The sequence below is a fragment of the Xenia sp. Carnegie-2017 genome, unplaced genomic scaffold (genome assembly GCF_021976095.1).
Source record: "Xenia sp. Carnegie-2017 unplaced genomic scaffold, XeniaSp_v1 HiC_scaffold_6, whole genome shotgun sequence".
Classification (NCBI taxonomy): domain Eukaryota; kingdom Metazoa; phylum Cnidaria; class Anthozoa; order Malacalcyonacea; family Xeniidae; genus Xenia; species Xenia sp. Carnegie-2017.
In genome coordinates this window covers 14,099,529-14,124,638 of record NW_025813526.1, presented here as the reverse complement: position 1 = coordinate 14,124,638, position 25,110 = coordinate 14,099,529, and the positions used below count along the sequence as shown (strand labels likewise).

Below are 25,110 nucleotides of genomic sequence, written 5' to 3'. Positions count from 1 at the left end.
TTCCTAATAATTAAATCTGTATAGATCACAATAAAAGCGCCTTTTGACAAAAGCTAAAATTATTATAACGTTATCAATAAGTCCTACGGAAGTGCTATCACACAATAAGAAACAACAACCCTTTAGAAATGATCAAAAACTCCCACATGTTAATGTTAGAATATAAAATTGTATACTTACTTCTGCGAACGACTGCATCAGCAGAAAGTGTCTACAAGTCGAGTACATTCAATGAAATTATTAGATGATATTAGACGAACAAATAAAAACTGAATGATAAATATCTTAATTATAACATGAGAATTTACTTTCAAAGTTAAAAAACCATTGTAAAAAATATGTGGACTAAAACTTAAGGGTGCATGCTATTACATTGAAAAATTTTACTTAAAATTTTTGCTTAATCTTCTTACCATGATGACGATAGCTACTAGCGCAACAGATATGTAGAATTTCATGATGTCGACTTAATGCAGCAATTATTTCGTGTACTCTATTAACGAGAAAGTCTGAGTTAAGAGTGGCTTCCAATTGAAGGCATTCACATTTTTTAATCACAATTAATGGTCATGTTTATTAAAACAGCGTCAAAATTAGAATACTAAGAATCTTTGGTGACAGTTCCCCTCATATTATTTCCGTCATACAAGAATGTTATTTTCTACTTACTTTTACCACATACTTCAATGTTATTTCCCCCATAATAGCATAGTAAGTATCTTCAATGTTTTTCCCCTACAGTATTTCCCCCATAAAGTCAAAACACAAATTTTCAAATTGCAAGACATCTTAAGTTATGCACAACACGAGACGAATATAAAGCTGTTTTGATTTGATGTTTTAGAACTTGGTTCTACGAGAACTTATCATGATTCATATTGATTTTACAGCTATATCACAAAAGCTTTTATTAAACTGGTCATTATCAATGCTTCAAAAAACCTTGCGTGTCGTCCGAAAAGTGGTTCAAAGTGTAATGATAATAGTTTGACAATGTTTTTATTTGGTAACTTGAAAAAGTTGAAAGTTGTGTCAAAAAACCTTTCCAGAGCCTGTTGTACTCCTACAAAAAGCCTAACCGGTTTTCTTTTGAAAAACAATACCCTTTATGGATACATGTACCATGATTTAGGTTGGGCACACCTTGACATTCTGTCTTTTAAAACATTGTGAAAATTAGCATACTAAGTAATATCAATGATATTTCCAGATAAATCTCTGATATTATTTCCCATACGAAGTAAATTTGGGGAAAAATAACTTTCCGAATATATTGAAGAACAAATGTCTTGATTTATTGTTCAATATATTGAAAATAAAAATAAAATATAGACTGTTATTTCGAAGTAATTGCTGCAATGATAAACGTTAAAGTTAACAAGAAATGCCGCGGCTGAAAGATAAACCCCCCTTTTAGCATGATTGTTTAAAGCCTGACGAACGTATTTTGCATTTTCATGATGCCCTTGTAAACGTGTCAGCAGGGATTGTGATCACTTATAACGATTTGCGTAAAATCTTTGTTGTACAATGAAATAAATAAACTTAAAATACAAGTCAATAACCCTTTGTAAATATATTTTTTGAAACTTATCATGTACAGAAATATGATTAAATATCATTTGATAAAAATCAAGCTATCACATATCGTTCTGAGAGTAATATAAAAACCTCGTATAAAATTACTGCCTACTTTACAGCTTTTCTGTATACATATACATAAACGATGTAACATAACATAGAAACCATTTATCGACCATTACATAATGGAGCAGAAAAATATTTAATATCTGTGAAATTTGACCACAAAATTAACGTATCTTTATAGATTTAGATAGCCACAAAGGCGAAAAGTAAAAATATGTCATGGTTGTCAAACGTGTTTTTGATCCCATGCCTTTGTTTCACAAGTGGACAGAAGAACATAATAAACATTCACACGACGAATATGACGCTTAAGGTTAACACATTTCTGAATGGATTAAAGAAACACCATATAAAATTACTGCTTCCATGACAATTTATTCCACTATACATGAATGTAAACTTTATAATAAAGGAGATAAGGATTAAATGAACGCATGCGTGCACGCCTTGTATTTCTAACATGAATCGCAGAGTGCAACCACCTCAGGATCCGAATCTCTATAAGAGTGAAAAATAAAAATTGAAACATGAAACGCATCCATGTAGTTAAAGCATCTTTATAGTATACAAGAAACATTCATAAATAAAATATTTGCTTGTTTTCCTTTGGACCATGCAGCCAGATTAGCCCTGGATGGACTATGCGGTTGCGCTAAAAAACTCTTTTGGATGCATGTACCACAAAGTGCCCTGGCTTGACCTTGTGTGCTATAACTATTAAAAGATTGTAAATTTAGCACATTGAATGATACTTCAAAATAATTCTATCTTTGTTCTTTCCGCTCGTGTTATTTCCCCCATAAGGTCAATTTATGAAACAAACAAGTAAAAATCATACTTATCACAAATCTTTTTTTGTAATTCTGGATACCTCATAAGTAGCTATGGTTTAATTTTGTATTTTCCACCCATGATTTTCAACTTGGATCTTATGATAGCTTACAATGATTTTTATTTTTATTAATACACTAGAAAACAACAGCACTCATAAGAGTAAGTGTCTATTACCCAAATCCAAAGAGCTTTAAATATGAAAGCCTTTGTTCCCTAACGGAAAGATTTACATATTTTGAACAAAAAATGAAACCCCGTTTAGGAAAATGTGCCGTGTTTTATTCAGGATAGACTTCGGCATGCGATGTGTCATTTTTGCAAACATGTTTTTCTTGTCTCTTCTAATGCTGTCGAAATTAGGACTGTTTATGTATTACAGGGAATTTCTAAAGTACAAAAATTACTTTTTTCCTCTTCCCCAACTACTTCATTCTTGTCATTACCTACACTTACCATGCAGTGCTGTATTTACAGCAGGAAGTTTATGTCATAAAAATTACAGCGCCGAGGTTTGTACATTAATTCAGTATCTCAATTTTAGGCAATTTATGTTTTTTAAAGCAAAGATTAAGAGGCTGACAGCATTCACGTTTCATATTAACAAGTAATAAACATGTATATGAAAACACTGTCAAATATAGCATACAACGGTATTTTGCCCACACTTCAATGTTATTTTGCAAATATTTTCATACCAAGTATGTTTAAGAATCTCTAATTCAATTTTGTATCATAGTAATGTTTTTTGACTAGGTGGTTTTCATTGAGCTTTGTCAAACATTTACTAAGTTCTTACATGTGCCAATTAGTTCTATGACCTAGGACCGAACCACGGTGCAGGTGTGTCGACCGAAAATAGGTTCAAGGTGAAGACAATTGTACTTTGACATGTTTATTTAGAAGCACAACAAAGTTAATAGTTGTATCCAAAGACCTATTTAGAGCCTGTTGTACTCAGACATAAAACCTAACTAGTTCCCTACGAAAAACAAGACTCTTCTTGGATACATTGGCCACACTTTGAGGTTTTATACGTTTATCAAAACATTGTTTAAATTAGCATACTAAGTAACTTCAACGATATTTCCAGACAATTCTCCCATGCTATTTCCCCTTGCAGGAAATTCGGTAAAAAACAAATTTCTTAGTATGCTCGACACTTTGAAATCACAAAATTTGTGTAATTAATATACTAAGGCACAAATAAAACTTAGACAAAGATATTTTATTCACTCTTATTAGGGTAAATCGACTGATAATGTAGCAAATGCATTTCATAGCTTGTAACTAAGCCAAAGGTTTATATTTTGAATGTAGAATTACAATAATTACATTGAATGTAGACATTGACCTAGAGTTAAAAATGAACAAATCTTTTGAAATAAATTGGTGTCAAAGTTTACTACAATATAGACTGTTAGAGGAAACCCGAGGAATAAATTGCTGCAATTATAAATGATGAGATTAACTAGAAGTACAAAGATTGAATGTTAAACCACCCTTCTCAATGTTTGTTTATTGGTTTTGCATTTCTGTTTACAGATACGCAAATGCTGTAATAATCAAAGCATCTTCATAAATTTACATACCCAAAAAGAGACATGTAAACATTATGTCCTGCTTGTCTAACGTGCTTTTTGATAACATGCTTTTGTTTCACAATGAAACGAGCAAACTTGAAACAAGAGACAGTGAACGTTTGTAGATATATCCATCTGAAGATGTGCTATTTCTTAACATACATGACATATTTATAATGGTTTCTATTATGAAGATCATCAATAAACATTCACACATCGGTAAATAGGTTTTCTGAATGAAATAAAAAATACTATATGAAATAACTGTTTCCATGACAATTTACTACACTATACATAAATGTGAACTTTGTAATTGAAGAGAGAAGTGTTATACGAATACACACCTTGTATTTCCAACATACATTGTACAGGACAATCTACCTCACGATCTGAATTTCTGTAAAAAGGAAAAATAAAAATTGAAAGACATGAAACACAACCATTAATCTAAAGCATCTTTATAGTATACTTACCCGTGATTTCTCCGTGATTCAACCAGCTTGGATAAATGTACTGTGTGGCCATATTTAACCACTGTATGAAAATCCCGACAGTGATTACATTTTTCTGAAAAAAGAACAGTAGCTATATATATTCTTTTTAAAGATAAAAACAATAATTTGCACATCTCACACAGAATTATAGAATTTTTGCTTACTAAATTCATAATACGTGATAGACAATGATGATGAATGAGACGATCCATCGATGCTATTCTTCAACTTGTATGTTTAAGCTTTGAATTTTTGGCAGAGTTTTATGATCTTAACAAGAAACTATACCAAGACTTTAAATGTCATAAGTGGTTAAAGTCACTGCGCTTGCACCTGAGATATGACATTCGCTGCCCTCTCACAAATGTAATTTGAAACTAGGAGTTACTATTGCAAGGTAAATGCTGCCTCTCGCACTGAGTAGGCGAAAAGTGCCATTTGCAAATTGCTATAGGGTGTTTTCCATCATTTATCATCTTTTATAAGCGACACAATACCAAATGGACAAATTGATAGTAGTTTTTAAAACACACAATTGATATGATTAGCAACAAACTGCAATTCTCTTGTATATTTTGTCACTTAATATAGACAAAGTAACTGTATCACGTTTATTTTCAAATTCTCATATAACGAAGTCAATTTATAGAAGAACATGCAAGAAGTAACACTGTTTGTATGTATAATACGCTGATATTGAATTGGGAATAGTTGACAAGCAGTATTCCAATGTTCATTTTACAAAATTTACATGCTAAAGGCAAGCGGTAGCAATGCAATTGCTTCATTTAAATCATTGATCTTTACATGTATTTTCTGCAGTTGACATGAGTTGACATGTATTTTCTGCAGTTGACATGTATTTTCTGCAGTTGACATTGCAGTTAGAACTCAGCCAATTAAATCATGTTAACTGAAGCTTAAAGGATGTTTTCTGTATTTTGTTCAATTTGTTGCCAACCAGCACAAGATCAAAACATCCATTAACGCCAACAATTATATGGTGTCATATATGTATCTCTCAGTCTCCCAGTGTTTGTGTGTACGTAAATTATTTGATTTCTTCTTGGCTCATGTTACTCAGTTGTTTTCAGCAAGGAATCATTTTTATACACATGCAAACTTGAATGGTACATTCCAGTTTGCGGCCATTATTCATGGGACTTTAGCATTCTATTTACATCATTATACATTCAGTGACCATGAGCATGGAATTGATTTGTTGTATAGGACTGACATTAAACAAAGGGAATGTGGCCTATTGGACCTATTGGACTCCATGTCTTTCAGAAACTGTAATGTTTGTTCCTTAAAATATTAAAATGAACTGCTATATAAGTGTCACGCGCTCTGAAAGCCAACGGCAAGCTCGAGGAAGAATAATTATTTCCGCTTCCGGTGCTTTACTTGAGACGATTATAGAGACGTTCTCACAAAATAACATAAAGTTCATTGCTATTTTGAATGAAAACCGTTTTTGTTGGATAAATAATATACCATCACTTGTCGTCCAAACGCTTTGAAAAGAGTAAAATCGCCGTTTACGCGATAAATCGAACAAAATTTTCTTCTGTAAATGAACAGAGTCAACAGAGTGATGATCGAATGAGTTTAACATGTCAAAGCAAAACTTCCCTGTTAGTTCATTAGTTGACCTGTCCTGGTAAAATTTATAATTCGTCTAAAACTCTTGTGGACGTTGTGGTCCGGTATCTATGAAGCCGAAATATTTAAAGTTGTTTAATTATGATATGTGCGTGTCAGTCTACTCCAACGTCATGTTGTGGTTATCAAATTGATAGATAATCTTTCATACTAGACTGTACACTATACCGAATTGCTATCGTATCAGGTTGAATATTCTTTGTATTAAAAGACAATGAAATTGTTCAACGTTAGAAACGTAATAAATTGACAAAATCTATCAGCTTAATAAACTTTTACTCCGAACAGTTACCCCTTTTTAAGCAAATGAAGTGCCGTGATGAGAGAATCCGGTACAATGTAAACGCAGCCTCAGTTAGGTACTTTTCTTGGCCATCACATTACACATACGTACATATTTTAAAACGAAAATCATTTGAGATGCTCAAACTCTTATACTACATGAAACATTTCTTGGCTCTGGGACTGTGAAGTCACTATTGAGAGCTTAAACTTATTTATTGTCTACTTGTAATAACACATTAAATCTACTCTTGTCCACCATGCGGTCAATAAAATATTCGTGCCGTTAAAAGTTCCGATGATAACATGAAAGCACATTGCTTTTCGAGCAGAGTAAATCGCCTTGATGCAAATCAGCCGCCTTTAAAAAAAACATACTAATGCTATCATTAGGTATTGTTCGCAAATTGTCTTTCTGTTCGTTACGAATGTTTATCAACAGAAAAACACATGTGTGCGCAACTTAACATTTTTATTATCCACTCCTATATAATAAAAAATGTTATAAATTGTAACGTCTGCCCTAGAAAAATCTTGACACGCGCCAACTTGAGATTTCACGAATATATAGGTCGCGGCAATGGACCTGGTCGAGTGAATTGACTGTCAAGAATAGTGAGCAATTACCGTTGAATAGTGTGCCTTCAATACTAATTTATTCGGATATGACTAAATTTTGAAGAAAGAGTTTAACGTCGAGTCTTTAATAAAAAAACGTAAACTAAAATGAAGATGTGTGTGCGTAAATCTTCCGAAGGAATTTATGCCTAAATGAATAAATGATAAGGACTCTCTGGGAAGATATTGAACAATGTGACTAAACAATATTTACTTATTTGAAGAAACGTGGTTCTCACACGTGAATTGAAAATTTCGAAGTGTGAATGTGATTTATTCTTCAAACAAAATCATGCGTTTGCAAATGAATAGTTTATGAGTTTTGCAACACTTAAAGAAAGCGGTGAAATGTTCATTCAGCAGTTCTGCTTGTGCTGTGTTTCAATTACTGGTTATTTCTGTGGTAAGTACAAAAACAACGTGATCATCATTGCGTTCATAGATAAATATCTTTGTTTCTGCGATGCTGGATTAGAGCAAATAGTATCCAACATGGATGAAAATACGTATGTTAAATGTAGGTGACAAGGACGACCACAGACGAAATCATGTACCGTATTAATGGGGATGTGTAAGAAATGAAAGTAATAAAAAGAATGTGACTATCCTGGTAATCTCCGCCTTTCAAAATCGAGGGTTTATGTACAAAGGCCGTATTTTCAAAGCCAATTCATCTCCGACGACGAAAGTGTAACTTTTTCAACTGAGCAGACGCAACTATGAAAAGGAAAATCATCTGTAATGGACTTTTTTCAACGGTTTTCATGCTTAGTATTCATAGTATGTTTTGTGGGGAAGGATTTTAGTTTTTGAATATTAGTGCTTCAACAGGGAGAAACAGTATAAGAAATAGTAAAAAAAAGGAAATTTGTTTCTATAACAGCAATGAGAAGAAATATCTTTGTAAAGACATTAGTCACACATGTGTAAAAGATGACTGTCTGTGATAGACATTTTACTGCAAGGAAAAATTTCTTGAAGTCACCCTGTTTGTATAGCAATGTTATCCATCAACTCTTAAAATCGGTTTTTGTAAAAAGTAAAGGCTTTGCATACTGCCGGCGAAAGCATCATCGTAAATCATGTGTAGAAAAAAACGCAAAAAGCAAATCGATTCATTCGCGGGTATTCATGATAGCCATGAACTTATCGATGTTCATCAACTTTTGTGTGACAATTGACGAGTCAATTGTTTGTTTATCCCATGATTACTGAAAATATAAACATTTTGACCTTACGAGCACTTCACACAAATAACAAAACTGTAAGTCGCGCATGCGCGACGAGTGTCTTTTATTCAAACTCGTTATTCAGAATGTTGTTAATTCTGATAACAAAAATTTCAGCACTTCTTGCTACTAGTAATTTATTATTGTCTGAGTTTTAACTACATAATGATGCTCAATTATTTACGTAGGTTTTTTGCAAAACTGATTTGGTCAAAATATGTTATCTAAATGAAAACATTTGTATGCTATCATCAACAAGTTATTTCTACTTTGTTCACAACATTGAAAAGATTTGATCATTTTCTTTACAGTGTAAAAACTTGAGAAAATACAAGAACAACATTTTGCAACAATGGTGTTTAATAAAGAAAGAAAAGATTAACATATTGTATTACTGAATGAAGAAAACTACATAATTAAAGAAAAAGTCTAACAAAGCCAATGTGAACACCAAACACACATTTACGCAGCTCCTAAAACCATGACAAAAATAAACAAATGATGTTTTCATAAAAAATATCCAAATTTGGGGTAGCTATAGAAAAAACGTACGCAATCTGTTCTCAAAAGTTCTGCTTTTACTCATTTTGCCAACGAAAAAATATTTCTTTTCAAATTATTTTTGTTTAAGTGCAAGTTCATTTATTGTGTACTGTAAAGAGCAATTGGCTTCTTGAAAAATGGAGTATTAGATTCAACAATCAAAACTATTGCCATGTGAAAGCTTAATATTGAAATGTGTTATTACCTGTTTCATTTCACCCTTTTTTTGGTGGCTTCACGTAAGTGCCTAAACAAATAGATAATGGGTACACTTTTAAACACATGTTGAAACAAAGAAAATTTTATTCCCCCTTCAGTACAGAAGGAAAATGTTACTATGTAATAGGAGATTTGCAATGAAAATCCTTTTTGCTTGCTATGCAGTGATAGATAGCTAGGGCGTAGGCACCAAGTTAAGCTTTTGGGAAGTTTCATTTTTAAAAAAGAGCACATTTGCAGAGTTTACTTTCGTGAAAAAAACAATGTAATTCATATCATAAGATCTATGTATACAGAGGTATTTCGTGCATTTTTGCATAGTGCAACAATATCTATTGCAAGTAAAAAAAAATCGTATTTACGTATTGCAGTTTTATCTTATATTATATATTATATACAGACATCAATGACAAAACGCAAAAACGCTGCAATATTATGAACAAAAGGCCTGTCAGTTGAATTGCACTCCTACACTCTTATTTACTTTTCACTTAGGTCAAACTTATAGTAAATCTCGGCTGTAGTTGACCGATTTCGACATTTCTATGGCGTCAGCTTACATTAACTGGTGTGTTCCGTAAAATAGAGCTTAATAGTGCTCCCTTGACATCTTAATTCATCAAGATAAATAGTAGCTCAATTTTCAGTTCTCTCGCGATGGGGTAGAGAAGTCAAATCATTTAAATGTTCATTATTGTATAGTATTGCATGATTTTTAAGGTTTTATATACTTTGACTTGCGCCATGTTTGTGACTCTTTTGAGCAACATTAGCCAAAAATCAATACCTATTGAAAAATAAATTTTATGTAATTTCAAAACCCTATTTAAACCCATTTAAATTCTTTAACCATTTATTCTATTCATGCATCATTGAGATGTTATTGTGTATGAAAAATTTTTTTAATAAATGTTACTTGAAATTTTTTATGTCGAAAGTTGTCAAAGAGCACAATTGTCATCTTAAACTTGCACAAATGAATATTAAATAAATTCTGAGCTTATTAAAAGCAGAGCAAAAATTGCCAAATTTGTTTTTACATGTCAGATTCAAAATTCTTTGGTAATCTTTTTTCAGCAGTTGTGTTAAATCGATATTTTTCATAAGACTAATTTAATAATAGAACTATTTTATTTAGTGCTTTACAGTATACATGCATTTTATTTGCGATATATATTGCTAATTTTTCCATAAAATATATCGTACTTACGTTTACAGCTTCTTACACAAGAAATTTTACTTTTAAAGTTGTTTTTGTTTCCACGACAACCACCATAGTAAAACGGCAAACATTTTCTTTGGTTGACGTTATAGTAGAATCGTCTGAAGCGTGCTCTGCATGGTCCGGTCACTGGCTGCAGCAAGCATTCTGTAAATAGAATATAAAAATTCGATATTTGAAAAGATTTCATATAGTTTTATAAAACAATTGAGTTCAATTTCATTCCGTTTAACTAAAGTTAAAAGTCATGAAATTTTGTGCACAACTAAATCCTCCTTTCTCTTACACAACGAAATAAAGGTGCTATTGGCATAACAAATGTCAGAAAATTTCTATGTGTTCTGAGACTTGTATAACGGAGTTTTTCTTATACCTATGCATATAAACATCATGGGCGTAAGAAAATACTATAAATCGAGGCAAACGCAACATAAATTCCATAAATTCATTATATGAGTTAAGTTTTAAGTCATATGAGTTTCATTTTCTAAATGAAAGTACGTACACCAAAACCTTCCTGCCATACTCCCAATTTAATATTACTAATACTTCAATTAAATCAAAATTTAATAAAACACTAAAAATCAAGCAACACTCACTGCATGGTCCTCTGAATAGTACAGAAATTCGTATCTTTTTTATGCAAGCCGAGCTTCTCAGGAAACAAAGATTGGAATAAGTTACCAAATTACTGCCACATACTGGAGCATAATTCAGGGGGCAAAACGTAGCACATTCTAAAATTAATGCACAATAATTGTGAATTTCAACAAAATAACTGAATTTAACATGCGTGAATTGAACAGCTTAGGTTAAAGTAAATTCACGAGGGAATTTGAACTGAATGTAATGTAATTTGCACATAACTGCGTTGTATATTTTGGCTAGAAATAAGACTTTCAAGGTGGCGATTAAAACATTGAAAATACTTTATTGAAATAAACCTTGCAAAAATACTGTAGTCATTTGAGATTATGTAAATTTGCACAAAAATTATTTGTTAATTGTGAATGACTGAACAGCGAAATATGTTTCATTAAACTCTCCAAAACGTACTGTGAGCGAAATGGACTAAGCAATAAATAACTACGGTAGGTGCACTAAACTGGTTAAATACAAGTATACTGCTTCTACTAAATTAAAATTTTTCGTAGTGTATGCACGAACGAGAATGAATTGATATTGGGATTGCCTGCAAAGCTTGCGTTTGTCTAATATTCTGAGCTTTTTGCTTATGATTATTTTCATGATATATTTGTTCTTAAAAGAATTCTTTAATTGTCTGTCTCACGACGAGCTCTTGTGAGTTGACCAACGTAAGTTTTAACACTGAATAAATAAAAGCCGAGAAATTTTTCCTAATAATTAAATCTGTATAGATCACAATAAAAGCGCCTTTGACAAAAGCTAAAATTATGAGAACGCTATCAATAAGTCCTACGGAAGTGCTATCACACAATAAGAAACAACAGCCTTTTAGAAATGATCAAAACTCACACATGTCAATGTTAGAAAATGAAATTGTATACTTACTTCTTCTAACAACTGCATCAGCAGAAAGCGTCTACAAGTCGAATACATTCAAAGAAATTATTAGATGATATTAGACGAACAAATAAAAGCTGAATGATAAGTATCTTAGTTAAAACATGAGAATTTACTTTTAAAGTTAATCTGTGAAAAATTATAAAAACAATGTTTTAACGCTTGTAAAAAATATGTGGACTAAAACTTAAGGGTGCATGCTATTACATTGAAAAATTTTACTTAAAATTTTGCTTAATCTTCTTACCATGATGACGATAGCTACTAGCGCAACAGATATGTGTAATTTCATGATGTCGACTCAATTCAGCAATTATTTCGTGTACTCTATTAACGAGAAAGTCTGAGTTAAGAGTGGCTTCCAACTGAAGGCATTCACATTTTATAATCACAATTATTGGTCATGTTTATTAAAACAGCGTGAAAATTAGAATACTAAGAATCTTTGATGACAGTTCCCCTCATATTATTTCCGTCATACTAGACTGCTATTTTCTACTATTTACCACATACTTCAATGTTATTTCCCCCATAATATCATAGTAAGTATTTTCAATGTTTTTCCCCTACACTATTTCCCCCATAAACTCAAAACACAAATTTTCAAATTGCGAGACATCTTAACTTATGCACAACACGAGACGAAAATAAAGCTGTTTTGATTTGATGTTTTAGAGCTTGGTTCTGACGCTAACTTATCATGAGTCCTATTGATATTACAACTATATAACAAAAGCTTTTATTAAACTTGTCATTATCAATGCTTCAAAACCTTGCGTGTCGTCCGAAAAGTGGTTCAAAGTGTAAATGATAATAATTTGACAATGTGTTTACTTGGTAACCCGAAAATGTTGAAAGTTGTGTCAAAAAACCTATTTAGAGCCTGTTGTACTCCTACAAAAAGCTTAACCGGTTTTCTTTTGAAAAAAAAACACCCTTTCTGGATACATGTACCATGATTTAAGTTGGCCATACCTCGACATTCTGTCTTTTTTAAAACATCGTAAAAATTAGCATACTAAGTAATATCAATGATATTTCCAGATAAATCTCTGATATTATTTCATACTAACCCAATGATCATGTTTATGACAACATTGTTAAAGTTAGCAAACTAAGTACTTTAATGAAATTTCCCCGCAATACTTCAACAATATCAGCTTTTAAAACAATATGCAGACAAAGGATGTTTTGATGTTTCAATTACGCTATAGTGTACTAGACAGTTGATTTATAGATGTCACAATTTACAAGTTAGTTTCCGATACTGATTACGTTGCTATGATATAACTTTGTACAGTAAAGTTTCGAAGGTCTTGTTTTATAACTTGTTCCTGAAAGTATTATATCATGATTTTGTAATTGTATATCAGATAGCAAAAGCACTTGTTATAAATTATATCAGGACTTATTATTAGTTTGGCAAACAACGTTGTTGTCTCTATTTCGTGTTATAGCAATAAGTTTATACATTACAAGTTGTTTTAAACTATAGCTAATATGAATGTCGAACACCAACACGACCTTCGAAGTTTCTTGATAATTTACGTGATTTTACACAAATAAAATAAAATGCTATAATTTCATTATCATGCGTGAATACTGATGAATACTGGCTACTTAAAAAAATCTTTGCTATTGTATAATTGCACCTACTATTCAAAAGTTGAAATATAGACTTGTTTATTCCACTTACAACTATTATAACATTGTACAAAACCTCACATGGGCCTCTTGCTTTGGTTTACAGGTTTTTGTCGTAATCATATCAAAATGTGGATCTCTAGCTGATTGTGTTCATTTAAAAATTAATCGACGATTTCAATCAAGGCTTCTATCTTCTTGCTTATGTATTGAAATTTACGTTACTATTGCGTTTTATGAACATAGATATACGAACCGTCAAAAGTGTTTGCAGTACAAATGTTTTATTAGATATAAATTGCATTCTTTGACCATTCTTTTGTTGCATTGTGTATCCTTGGTTCATTTTGTCACACTCTTTTAAAGAACATCTTTAGAACAATTTGCTTATTAGTATGAACTGATACACATATATCTAAAATAATTGGCATTAAGACAGGAAATTTGTCAACTAAGAAATGTCTACAATCACAAAAAACTTTTGTCACAAATTAGAACATAGTTTTCGTAGTGAATAGAATGTCATGGAAACTGAGGTAATGTTAAATATTCTACATTAAATTACCTATATCAAGTGCTCTCCTTATAACAGGAAACCAGTATCATATAGAGCTTTGAGAGCGCCAAAGCATTACCACTCAGTCTCAATTTCAACCAAATATGTGTCTTTAATAATGTTAAGAATTTCAAACAGTCACGACAAAACAACAATCCATGATACAACCGATGTGATTTACATGATATCATGCAAAAATTGCTTAAAACAATACACAGGAGAAGCATGAAAGAAAATTGAAACACTTTTGTGAATCTTGCCCGTCGCCCAGGCAATATTCCCTTTGAATATGTCGAATAGATGCAACAACTCAAGCCTTTGAATAACGAAATTTTATTCCCTGGCAATGTTTATCAAAACGTATATCGCTCACTCACTCAGACTCTCTCTTCAACTCATTTACAACAAAACATCAATCAAAATTCTTTTAAGCCTATTGGTTAACGAAATTAAAACAACTAAGGAGAATTTGTCTCTCTGTCAGTAGGACATTCAATTACATAACTTATTCCCAACACACTCCCCCCTATACATCTGAAGATAAGATGTATATCTAAATGGATTACTGTTCTAGGAAGTGTTTCAAATCTCTTCGTTTTCTTCGTCAGCAATCGATTTGATGATCCCCGCTGCATTTTCAGCTGCCTTACGCTTTGGCTTGAATGGTTGAGCGTCTGGATTAAGATCAGGTCTCTCTTCATGGCTCTGTCGATCACAAGCTAATTCCATTGGGTAAAGCAATTGAACTGGTCGTTCTAGGTTTCCATTTGGCGTTTTCAACATTACCCCACGTATCACTCCATCTCTTCCTGGATATGTCTCTATAACGATCCCAAGAGGCCATTTCTCTATTCTTTTCGTTGGATTTGATCAGCACGACGTCTCCTACGTTTACAATGAACTTTTAGTCCCATGACTCATGTTATGTCGTTCTCGCAGTGCAGTGAGGTATTCTTTCGACCATCTTTTCCACAAGGCTTGTTTGCAAGATTTCAAGTATCTTGCCCTCTTACGTAAGTCCGGATCACTTTCGACCCATAATTTCTGTTCTGGCAGATGATTGGATCTCTGGAATAAAAAGAGCTCGGGTGTCAACACCGGCAGTTGAACATCGTCTTCAACATAACTGAGCGGTCTTCTATTGATTTGCACTTCAACGTCAAGTATCACTTCACACAGTTCTTCCCACTTCAGATTTGCGCCTCCAATTGTCTTATACATCGCTTGTTTGACAATTCCTATCAGCTCGAACTGCCCTCCCACCATGGTGCTCGGGACAAGTTAAACTGCCATTTAATGTCGAATTCCTCCAAATAACCTTGAAGACGTTCCTCCTTTCGTAAAGTATCAATCCACTTCGCAGTTTTTATGAAGGTGCCCCCATTGTCTGAATAGATCTTCCTGGGTCTTCCTCCGAGCAATGAACCGTTTCAAACTTGGTATGAACGTGGAAGCAGATAGGTCCGGCATCATGTCCAAGTACACTGCTCGAGTTAGACTACATGAAAACAGCGCCAGATACGCTTTGCAATCCTTGCTTGACTTCCCTTTGTAACGTATTGGTCCCGCGAAATCTACGCCAATCACCTCGAACGCTGTTTCGCCACAAGTCCGGTCCTCGGGTAACTTTCCAGGAGGGTGTGGAACTGATGTCGCTCGATATCTTTACAACCAAAACACTCCTTTCTAACTTTCTTTACAAGGCTTCTTAACTTCGGTATCCAATACGTCTCTCTTACAGCAGCCATTGTCAATCCAACACCTCCATGTAACGTTTCACGATGCAACTTTTCCACTACTCTTTGAGCTAGCAAGGAATCTGTGGAAGGTAGATAGGATACTGACCCACAATTCGGCCACGACATTCTAAAATCCCTTCTGTATTGCGCGTAAGATTAAGTTCTTTGCATTGTTGCTCGTACTTTGGTTGTAATTGACCTTGCTTTTGGGCTTGTTTGACAAATTTCATCTTAGCCTCTTCAATCTCGGTAAAGGATAATGGTCCTGTTCTCTTTCCCCTTGTGTACAATTGTTTACGAACCTGAAGAGCCATGACGACACTCTTAGAGCTCGTTTAAGTGAGCATTTTCTTAATAACTGTTCCAGAACATCACCACTGTACTGTTTTGTTGTCATTGCGATACTTTTTTGGGAGACTGTCGCTTCTGCTTCTGTTGCAGTAGTTGGAGTTGTGGTTATATTAGTTGGCCATCTGCTCATATCAGATAACCATTCTGGACCGTAGAGCCACGTCTGATTTAATTTCCCACCCTGCTGGCCAAATCTGCAGGATTTTCGGATGTGGGTACATATCGCCATTTTATTTCAGGATGTTGGTGTATCTTACGGACACGGTTTGAGACAAACTGCTTATACTGGCCCCGTCCAAGTATCCAATGCAAGGCGACAGTGCTGTCTAGCCATGCAAAACTTTGCGGCCGTGACAAATGATCCAAAGCGTTTCGCACATTCACAAGAAGGTTCGCTGCCATGTGGGCTGACACAAGTTCTAGCCGTGGAACAGTTAGGTCCTCTTTGCCAGACGACTTTTACCAGCAACTAGAATTTGAGTAGTTCCCGATTCTTGATGAATAACTGAGTACACTGCAGCTCCTACACCTTGTGTGCTAGCATCCCCGAATGCGTGCAGCTCTAAAGACTTGATTGGTTCTCGGAACCCAGCTAATGATCGCGGAACACTTACTTCACACGGAAGATTGCTCTCCCAGCAGTCCCATCGATACTTCAAAGAATGGCTTAGCCGTACATCCCACAAGAGCTTCTCCTTACAGATATCACGATAAATTATCTTTCCCTCTAGAATTAAGGGTGATGTAATTCCCAAAGGGTCATAAACCTGAGCCAATCTACTCAGTACTTCACGTTTCGTTTTTGCCGATTTCTCTGATGGGATCACTATGGAAATCTCGTCACTTTTCTTTTTCCATAACAGTCCCAGCACTTTAGATTCTCCAGATTTAGTTCCAAGTTGTTGTTTTGCTAAAGTTTCTTCTTCATCATCCTTTTCTTCTTCATCTGCTTCAAGCTCATGGGCATTTGAGTTCCACTTATGTAAATTGAAATTGGCGTCGTTGAATACATCGATTGATTTCCTTTTCCTTTCCTTGGCTTTGTCTACTGTTTGTCCCCCACTAAGCAGATCGTCGACATACATAGATTTCTTCAGTTCCTCAACGATATCTGGCATCTTTGTTTTCCAAGTTTCTAGGTGATGCTCTAGCACTCCCCCAAGCAGAAATGGGGAGCAAGTTAGGCCGAAGACGACTCTTGTGAATCTATATGTCAAGGGTTCAGGTTGACTGTCACTCTTCCAGTGAAACCGTAAGGCATCTCTTTCTTGTTCTTTTATTCGGATCTGGAGGAATGCCTTTTCTATATCGCCACAAAGTGCAACTGGAAATGAACGATGATGAACCAATACGCTCCAAAGCTTATTCTGTAACGGCGGGCCTGGGTAAAGGCAATCATTCAAGGATGGAGCACTTGGAGTCGCTCGAGCGGATGCATCGTAAACTACACGGATTTTCGTTGTTTGTGCAGCTTCACGTATCACGGGTTTATGAGGTAAGTAGAACTCCCTACCCACTGGGGCTCGGTTACAAGTTCAACTACCCTTTGCTGACTTGTTCCTCAATAATCCTGTTATACTCACTGGCCATTCCTTCCTGTCTAATCTCTTTACAAGACTGTTGAGGCGTCGCAAACTTCCTTCTTTGTAAGATGGTAAGGGAGGATGGTTACCTCGCCACAGTAGACCAGACTCGTACCAACCTTCTGAACTCCTGACCAATTGCTCCTTAAACTCTCCATACACTGAGGTTTGATCGTGTTCTGAGGTGTCGGCAAGTCCTAAAACATCCAACCGGCACAACTTCTCATAATCCTTTTGAGTGGTTTGTGTTAGTAACATATGATTGTGATCAAATTCTTTTCCAGGGGACATCACGAACCATCCCAGCTTGGTCAACTCCGCGATAGGTTCGCCATCTTTACCTATTCGGGGACGATTCTTTGTTTTTATTCTGGCATACTCCTCCCCAAGAACTACATGTACTGGAAGCTGAGCCTTCGTGTCACCATCTTGGATATCAACCCCTTTAAGTGTGAGTATTTGGAAATCATATGGCTGTATTGGGGGTTTTTTACTGATAAAAGTTCACTTTTTTCCACTTTAATTAAATCTACTTCCATACCAAACTCTCCATCGAGGGACTCCACTTTAGTTGCATAGGTCTCCAGACGTTCTACACTACTACTCAGGAGCATGTCCACTTGTTTTGTTGTTATGTCAGCAGGTTTCATGCCAAGGACACTTACCAACTTTGCAGATGCATACGAGCTGCCAGCCCCAGAATCAACTAACGCTCTGCACATGATCCCATTAACCTTTACAGTCAAGATTGGGAAGACTCCTTCGTTGGTTTTTGTTGCAGTCATCAGGGTTTTCTTCCCCATTGCTTGTTCACACAAAGAAGTATGATGCCTTCTCTCGCAATGTTGACAGGTTATTTTACTTGTACAATCGGCTGCTCTATGCCCTTCTCCGGTACAGTTGAAGCAGCGGCGCTTTTTTGCCAATATTTGTTTCCTTTCGTTGATATCCGTCACCTTTGAGCAGTCAACTGATTTATGATCGTTTGCATCGCAATATACACATTTTCGCTGACCGAATTTGGTGTTGAATACTCTTTCACGGGACTGTTTCTATTTTCCTTCCTTTCTCCTTCACATATAGGGTTTCTAGGGTTTCGCCTAGTCCATAATGTTAAGGCTTCTATTAGCTTAATGTAATCCCATTCATCCCAGTTGGGATCGGTACGAACCAAGTCGCTTCTTATACCAGACAATTTGTCCAATGTCATTGCAACACTTCCATTGATCTGCTCCAGTTTTCCCATAGTTTCTAAAGACTGTACGCAATAGGTGAGTCTTTCGCAGAATTTATGCACCTTCTGTACATTGGCATCTGGTATGTTGGGTAAGTCAAGAATTTCTTTGGTGTAGGCTTTAATCACTTCTGACTCCTTTCCATACTTTGACTGAAGTATACTTTTGCTCGGTTATACCCTTCACTAGTGAAAGGTAGTGCTTCTATGGAATACTTGACATGTTTTTCAAGCAACTCTCTCAAGTATGAAAATTTTGTTACATTGGAAATATTTGATTTGTCAATAGTCTCGCTGAACTGGTTCCAGAATCTTGGCCAATCTTTGTAGCTTCCGTTAAATTTTGAAATCACTAGCTTTGGTAGTTTAGCTTCCAGATTGCCACTAATTGTAGAATTCATTTCTCCTGTCTCTTCTGGTTTGTCCCTCTTGGACTCTTCCAATTGAGTCTTGTAGTGCAGCTTGGTTTCATACAACTCTTTCTCGAAATTCAACTGATCCTTTCTTAAATGTGCTTTCTTACTTTCATTCACTTCCATAAGCCACTTGCGTAATTGTTCTATTGCATTGTCAGCTTGACCGATGGTATTTTCTATCGATTCCTCCCACTCGGAAATGCTTTCGACTTTTTCGCCGCTAGCTATTTTCAACCCTTCGACTGTACGTTTGGCGGTATCTGCTTCTTTACTAATTCATTTAACGCATCACGATGTCTTTCGATTCTCCCGTGATTATCTGACGCAAGAATTCTCTCAGTTTTCCCGCAAGTGATCGTAATATGCTTGAGTTTTGCTTCGCTAGCTCCGCAGCTTCCTGCTTCGACATGTTTCAATACGAATTCTTGTTCTTGATTGAACTATTTTCACTTATCCCGTCGGAGGTGCCACGTTTTGTGAATCTTGCCCGTCGCCCAGGCAATATTCCCTTTGAATATGTCGAATAGATGCAACAACTCAAGCCTTTGAATAACGAAATTTTATTCCCTGGCAATGTTTATCAAAACGTATATCGCTCACTCACTCAGACTCTCTCTTCAACTCATTTACAACAAAACATCAATCAAAATTCTTTTAAGCCTATTGGTTAACGAAATTAAACAACTAAGGAGAATTTGTCTCTCTGTCAGTAGGACATTCAATTACATAACTTATTCCCAACAACACGACTCACAGAATAAAAAACGCGATTAAACGACGAGACCCGAACTCACTACCGGCAGAATATACCCAAGCAAGTAATCACAAATTCGATTGGACAGAAACTAAAGTACTCGGACACGCACAGACTAAAACACACACGCGAATTCAAAGAAACTTGGAATTGTAATGACACAATAAACAGGAATATCGACATCCATCTTATATTTCACAACTAAAGAAAAAAAGGACAGAAGAACCACAAACAACACCAAGACTACAACAACCCTATTTAATAACATTAACAATCACATTCACATACACCAAAACCCACGCAACACATTTCACACAACTTATACGAGAAGCTCAAACTTAATCATATACCTTTTCCGATTTTCATAAATATAATCTATTTATATTTGGTCTCGATACTAAAAAAGAATTCGTGATGAGCCTGTTTTGCTATATTATAAATTAGAAGCTTGAATTCAACTATAGATATGCCACGGGCTTATCTGAAATATTATCTTGAATGTAGAATTATTCTTTTAGAAATTGCTTGTTTCAGGCGCGTGCAAAACCCTAAATATTTTGGGGTCATTTTTAGGTAAAAGAGATATCTGTGTAGTGAACTAGAATTATCAATATTTCCCACTGTTTAATCAAGAATATATTATCATTTTCTAAAATAACTTTCACCATGAACAATCCGTTCAACTAAATGATTCAAATGTGCAACGACAGGTACTAAGACAGGAAATATATCAACTATGGAAGGTCTTTTATAAACAAAAAAAACTTTTATGCACATATATTGGAGCACATTTTGAGAAGAATATATGTCATACAAACTGTTATTATGTTAATATACTTGTTCATTAGCTACACCTAACTGAAGTGCTGTCTTATATCAGGAAGCTCATATCATCAGTATTTGACATTGCCAGTAATTTTCTCAAGTATTTTAAGATAAGATTAATGTGAAGTCATTGCTCGTTGAATGTAATATGAGTTTTGATAAGCAATAATTTGTTTCCACGATCTCCATCATTGATCTCAATGAACTGATGGTAGCATAAAATGTAATTTTCCAAAATAGCTATGTGCCTTGTTTATGCTGGTAACAATGTGCAAACTAAACAGATCAGAATATGAACAATTGCAGCTGTGCATACAAGTCATGGCAAACATCAATGTTATTTCGTTTTGGTCCAATACTATGTGGAACTTAATGCACTGCACTTGTATTTAGCCTACGTAGTTATATACACTCTCGTCACGGTGATTTGGTGAGTGAAACGTGAAGGAGAAAGCAAATAAATGTAATTTCTTACGAATCTTAAATGCATTGAGTGTAGCCTTCATGGTGTGGTTTAACATGAAGTCATAGATAATGACAATGTATCAAAATACACAGAACATACAGTGCGACGAATTGTTAATCTACTGCTCAGTTTTGTGTTAAATTAAAGACAAGAAGCAACTCAATCTGTTTTCTTTGAAACTTACATAAATTACAAATATCATGTGTACCATGAACATTAACTCGATCATTATACAATGAAATACGAAATTTTGCTGTGGTCACTTCGCTTGTAATGTGCAAAGCCTTTACGCGTTGAAAGTCAACAATCATCAATATTTGTAATCAGTACAAAACTTTTTAAAAACGCAATGAGAAATGAAAATGACCAAATAGCAGGGCGCCCATCATAGCCTAAAATTGACAAACATATATATATGTGACAATGATAAGGATTCTCTGGATTTGTTTTAAATTTTATTAAGCTTTCAACTCGGTGCTTCGAGCCTTCGTCAGAATGTAAGAATATATTATTTACAAAGATTTTGTAGGCGTTTGGAGCGTCTGATTGGTTGGTTAGGAGTGGAGTTGATATTATTGGATGGTATAAGATGCGTTGTCATGGTTTCGGGTGTATCGATTACGTTAATGAAATTCGAGTGTTTTATTTTAGTCGTTGTGTTATTAGTTTGTTGTTTTGGTTTTGTCTTTAGTTGTGAATAGATGATGGGGATGTCAATATGTCTGTTAATTATGTTGTTGTCTTTGCTGTACCATGCCTCTTTGAATTCTCGTGCGTGTTTTGTCTGTGCGCGTCCATGAAGTTGTGTTTTTGTCCAGTTAAATGCGTGGTTGGTATCGTAGGTATGTTCTGCTGGTAGTGATTTTGGGTAAAATTTCAAAAGTTTCGTGGGTAATTGAAATTCACCAAAGTAGAGTATAAGTAGTTGCGTTCATTCTTCTTGGCTTCTTCTGTATTGCAGTGTGTTTTAACACTGTTAAAGAGAGTTCGTATGCAACTAATCTTGTGTTGTGTTGGGTGATTGCTATTAAAGTTGAGTATTTGGTCTGTGTGTGTATTTTTGCGGAATACTTGTGTGTTTAATGTGCCGTCATGTGATCTGGTAAGTAGATTATCTAAGAAGGTAAGTTGTTTGTTCTGTTCTTTGTCCATGGTGAAGGTTATGTTCTGTGTGGTGTTGTTTATTGTGTGTAGAATGTGTTCTGTTTTGTCTTTTCGACGATAGCAAAGATGTCGTCAACAAATCTTCCATAGTCTGATGTGTGCGTTGTTGGTGACTGACTGATTTTCAAGGTGCTGCATAACAACTTCTGCAAGGAAGGTGGATGAAGGAGAACCCATTGGTGTTCCTGAGATTTGTCGGTAATATGAATTTTGGAAGTAGAATTCAGTGGAGAGGCAGAGCTCGAGCAGGTCGATGATATCGTCTTGGTCTAGTTCGGTTGTGATTTTCCATGAGTTGTTGTTAGTAAGTAGTTCGTTCGTGACTTGTTTGGCTATGTTTAGTGGTTTCGATGTGAAAAGTGACACTACATCGTAAGATATCATTATTTCGTCTGGTTTTAGTTTTACATTTTTAATATTGGTGAGGAAAGTTGTGGCATTTTTGATAGTATGATGTGATGACTTGACTGGTGGGTGCAGAATATTAGAAAGTATTTTGATAGTTCATACGTGGGAGATCCAGGAAGAGATACAATTGGTCGTAGCGGGTTGTTTTCTTTGTGAATCTTTGGTATTCCATAGAATTTGGCGGTGGAGGAGTCGTTGGGTCGTATTCTTTGTAGACGGTTTCGTTAAGTTTCTTTTTGGTCTTTAGTTGTTTTAATTTCTTTTTGATGCGGTTGGTAGTGGTTTTGTTGGGGTCTATTTGTAGAGGTTCATACCTGTTGGTGTCTTGTAAGAGGGTCTTCGCTTCGTTGATGTAGTCTGATTTGTCCATGATTACAGTTTTGCGTCCTTTGTCGGCTGGTAGTATGACTATCTCTTCGTCGTTTCGTAAGTTTCGGATAGCTTTTTGTTCTTTGTTGTTAAGTGTGACTGGTCTTTTGAGGCAGAGGTTTGTCGTTACTTTGTGGCGAATGTCTTCTTTGATTTCATCATTTAAGTTGGTGAATTTCAGTGATTGATAAGTTGCTGAATTTCAATTACCCACGAAACTTTATCAACAAAGTATTAAACAAAATACACAACAAACCACAAACTGAAAAACCTAACGAAGATACAGACGAACCAGTAAAAATAGTAACATTACCATATATAAACGGAACATCAGAAATGACATCAAGACTACTCCAACCATTCAAAATAAACATCGCACATAAAACCAACACACAAACTCAAATCATACTTCACTAAACATAAAGACCGAACAACGACATTTGACACCACCAACGCGTCTACATGATACCATGTAAAAATTGCCCCAAACAGTACATAGGACAAACATCCAAGAAAATTGAAACAAGACTCACTGAACACAAGAATGCCATCAAATGACGCGACCCAAAATCACTACCAGCAGAACATACCTACGATACCAACCACACATTTGACTGGACAAAAACACAACTTCTTGGACGCGCACAGACAAAACACGCACGAGAACTCAAAGAGACATGGTACAGCAAAGACAACTACACAATAAACAGACATATTGACATCCCCATCATCTATTCACAACTAAAGACAAAACCAAAACAACAAACTAATAACACACCGACTAAAATAAAACACTCGAATTTCATTAACGTAATCGATACACCCGAAACCATGACAACACATCTTATACCATCCAATAATATCAACTCAACTACTAACCAACCAATCAGACGCTCTAAACGCCTACAAAATCTTTGTAAATAATATATTCTTGCATTCTGACGAAGGCTCGAAGCACCGAGTTGAAAGCTTAATAAAAATTTAAAACAAATCCAGAGAATCATTATCATAATATGCCTGGGTTACCAATTTTCAAATATATATATATATATATATATATGTATCGCTTCGGCATAAATGTAAAAAATACAAGTCATATCAGGTGTTAATTTATCGGTTGAGTAACAATATCACATATCAAACGCGTCAGAAAGTAGTATTAAAAGACAAGCTGTTGAAAATTTAGAATTTATATCAATGAATGCTTTTCAGAATCAATTTTAATCACATTTATTACAACTTAACAATAAAGCCACGCCGAGCTAAGTTCCACCTCATGTAATACATGGAGGCACGTTCGACAAATAAGTGTGAATTTCGCTATGTTTGCGGCATTTTTCCATGAAATATAGCCATTATATTAAAAAGTACCCAAGTCCTATAATTCAGAACGCCTCCCAAATTTTTGCTATGTTCATCCTGATTCAGTAAGGGTTATGTATTCGGTCGTTCCACTGAAGGGAGACATCAAAGCATTTTTTTGCAATCTGAAACATTTTGTAACGTTTACTGTTTTTTATATATTGAACTACACTCGTTAGTCTACTTCATTTTTTTGTCAATCTAGTTGCCATATCTTTGTGGTACCCACATGTACGCTTGCGTACCTATTTTTTAATTGTTATATTATGTTAAAATCTTCTGTTGAGTATTTTCAATAAAACAGTAAGCTTATTTATATTTCTTTCAGATCAAGTTTTCCTTTAATGCAAGCTGCTGCAAA

The 25,110-nt window shown here is 34.9% G+C and overlaps 2 protein-coding genes across 2 annotated transcripts; both read right to left on the bottom strand.

The window, feature by feature from the left end:
- Positions 1-8,691: 8,691 nt before the first annotated feature.
- LOC124457738 (early lactation protein-like) lies at positions 8,692-12,232 on the bottom strand. Its single transcript, XM_047007927.1, has 6 exons — positions 12,126-12,232; positions 11,867-11,897; positions 10,933-11,070; positions 10,322-10,480; positions 9,098-9,139; positions 8,692-8,822 (listed from the first exon to the last, which is right to left on the bottom strand). The coding sequence occupies exons 1-5, from the start codon at positions 12,168-12,170 to the stop codon at positions 9,108-9,110; spliced, it is 405 nt and encodes a 134-aa protein (XP_046863883.1). The 5' UTR covers positions 12,171-12,232; the 3' UTR covers positions 8,692-8,822; positions 9,098-9,107.
- Positions 12,233-16,602: 4,370 nt separating this feature from the next.
- On the bottom strand, positions 16,603-17,683 carry LOC124457138. Its single transcript, XM_047007425.1, has one exon. It carries the CDS (start codon positions 17,284-17,286, stop codon positions 16,603-16,605), a length of 684 nt encoding a protein of 227 aa, XP_046863381.1. The 5' UTR covers positions 17,287-17,683.
- Between the last annotated feature and the right edge of the window lie 7,427 nt (positions 17,684-25,110).

Coding starts and splice junctions, on each gene's coding strand:
- LOC124457138 (XM_047007425.1), bottom strand. CDS start 17,286: ATGCCAGATATCGTTGAGGAACTGAAGAAATCTATGTATGTCGACGAT.
- LOC124457738 (XM_047007927.1), bottom strand. CDS start 12,170: ATGAAATTACACATATCTGTTGCGCTAGTAGCTATCGTCATCATG. Junction 11,071..11,866: donor TGATGCAGTTGTTAGAAGAA/GTAAGTATACAA, acceptor CATTAATTTTAG/AATGTGCTACGTTTTGCCCC. Junction 10,481..10,932: donor ACTATTCAGAGGACCATGCA/GTGAGTGTTGCT, acceptor TTCTATTTACAG/AATGCTTGCTGCAGCCAGTG.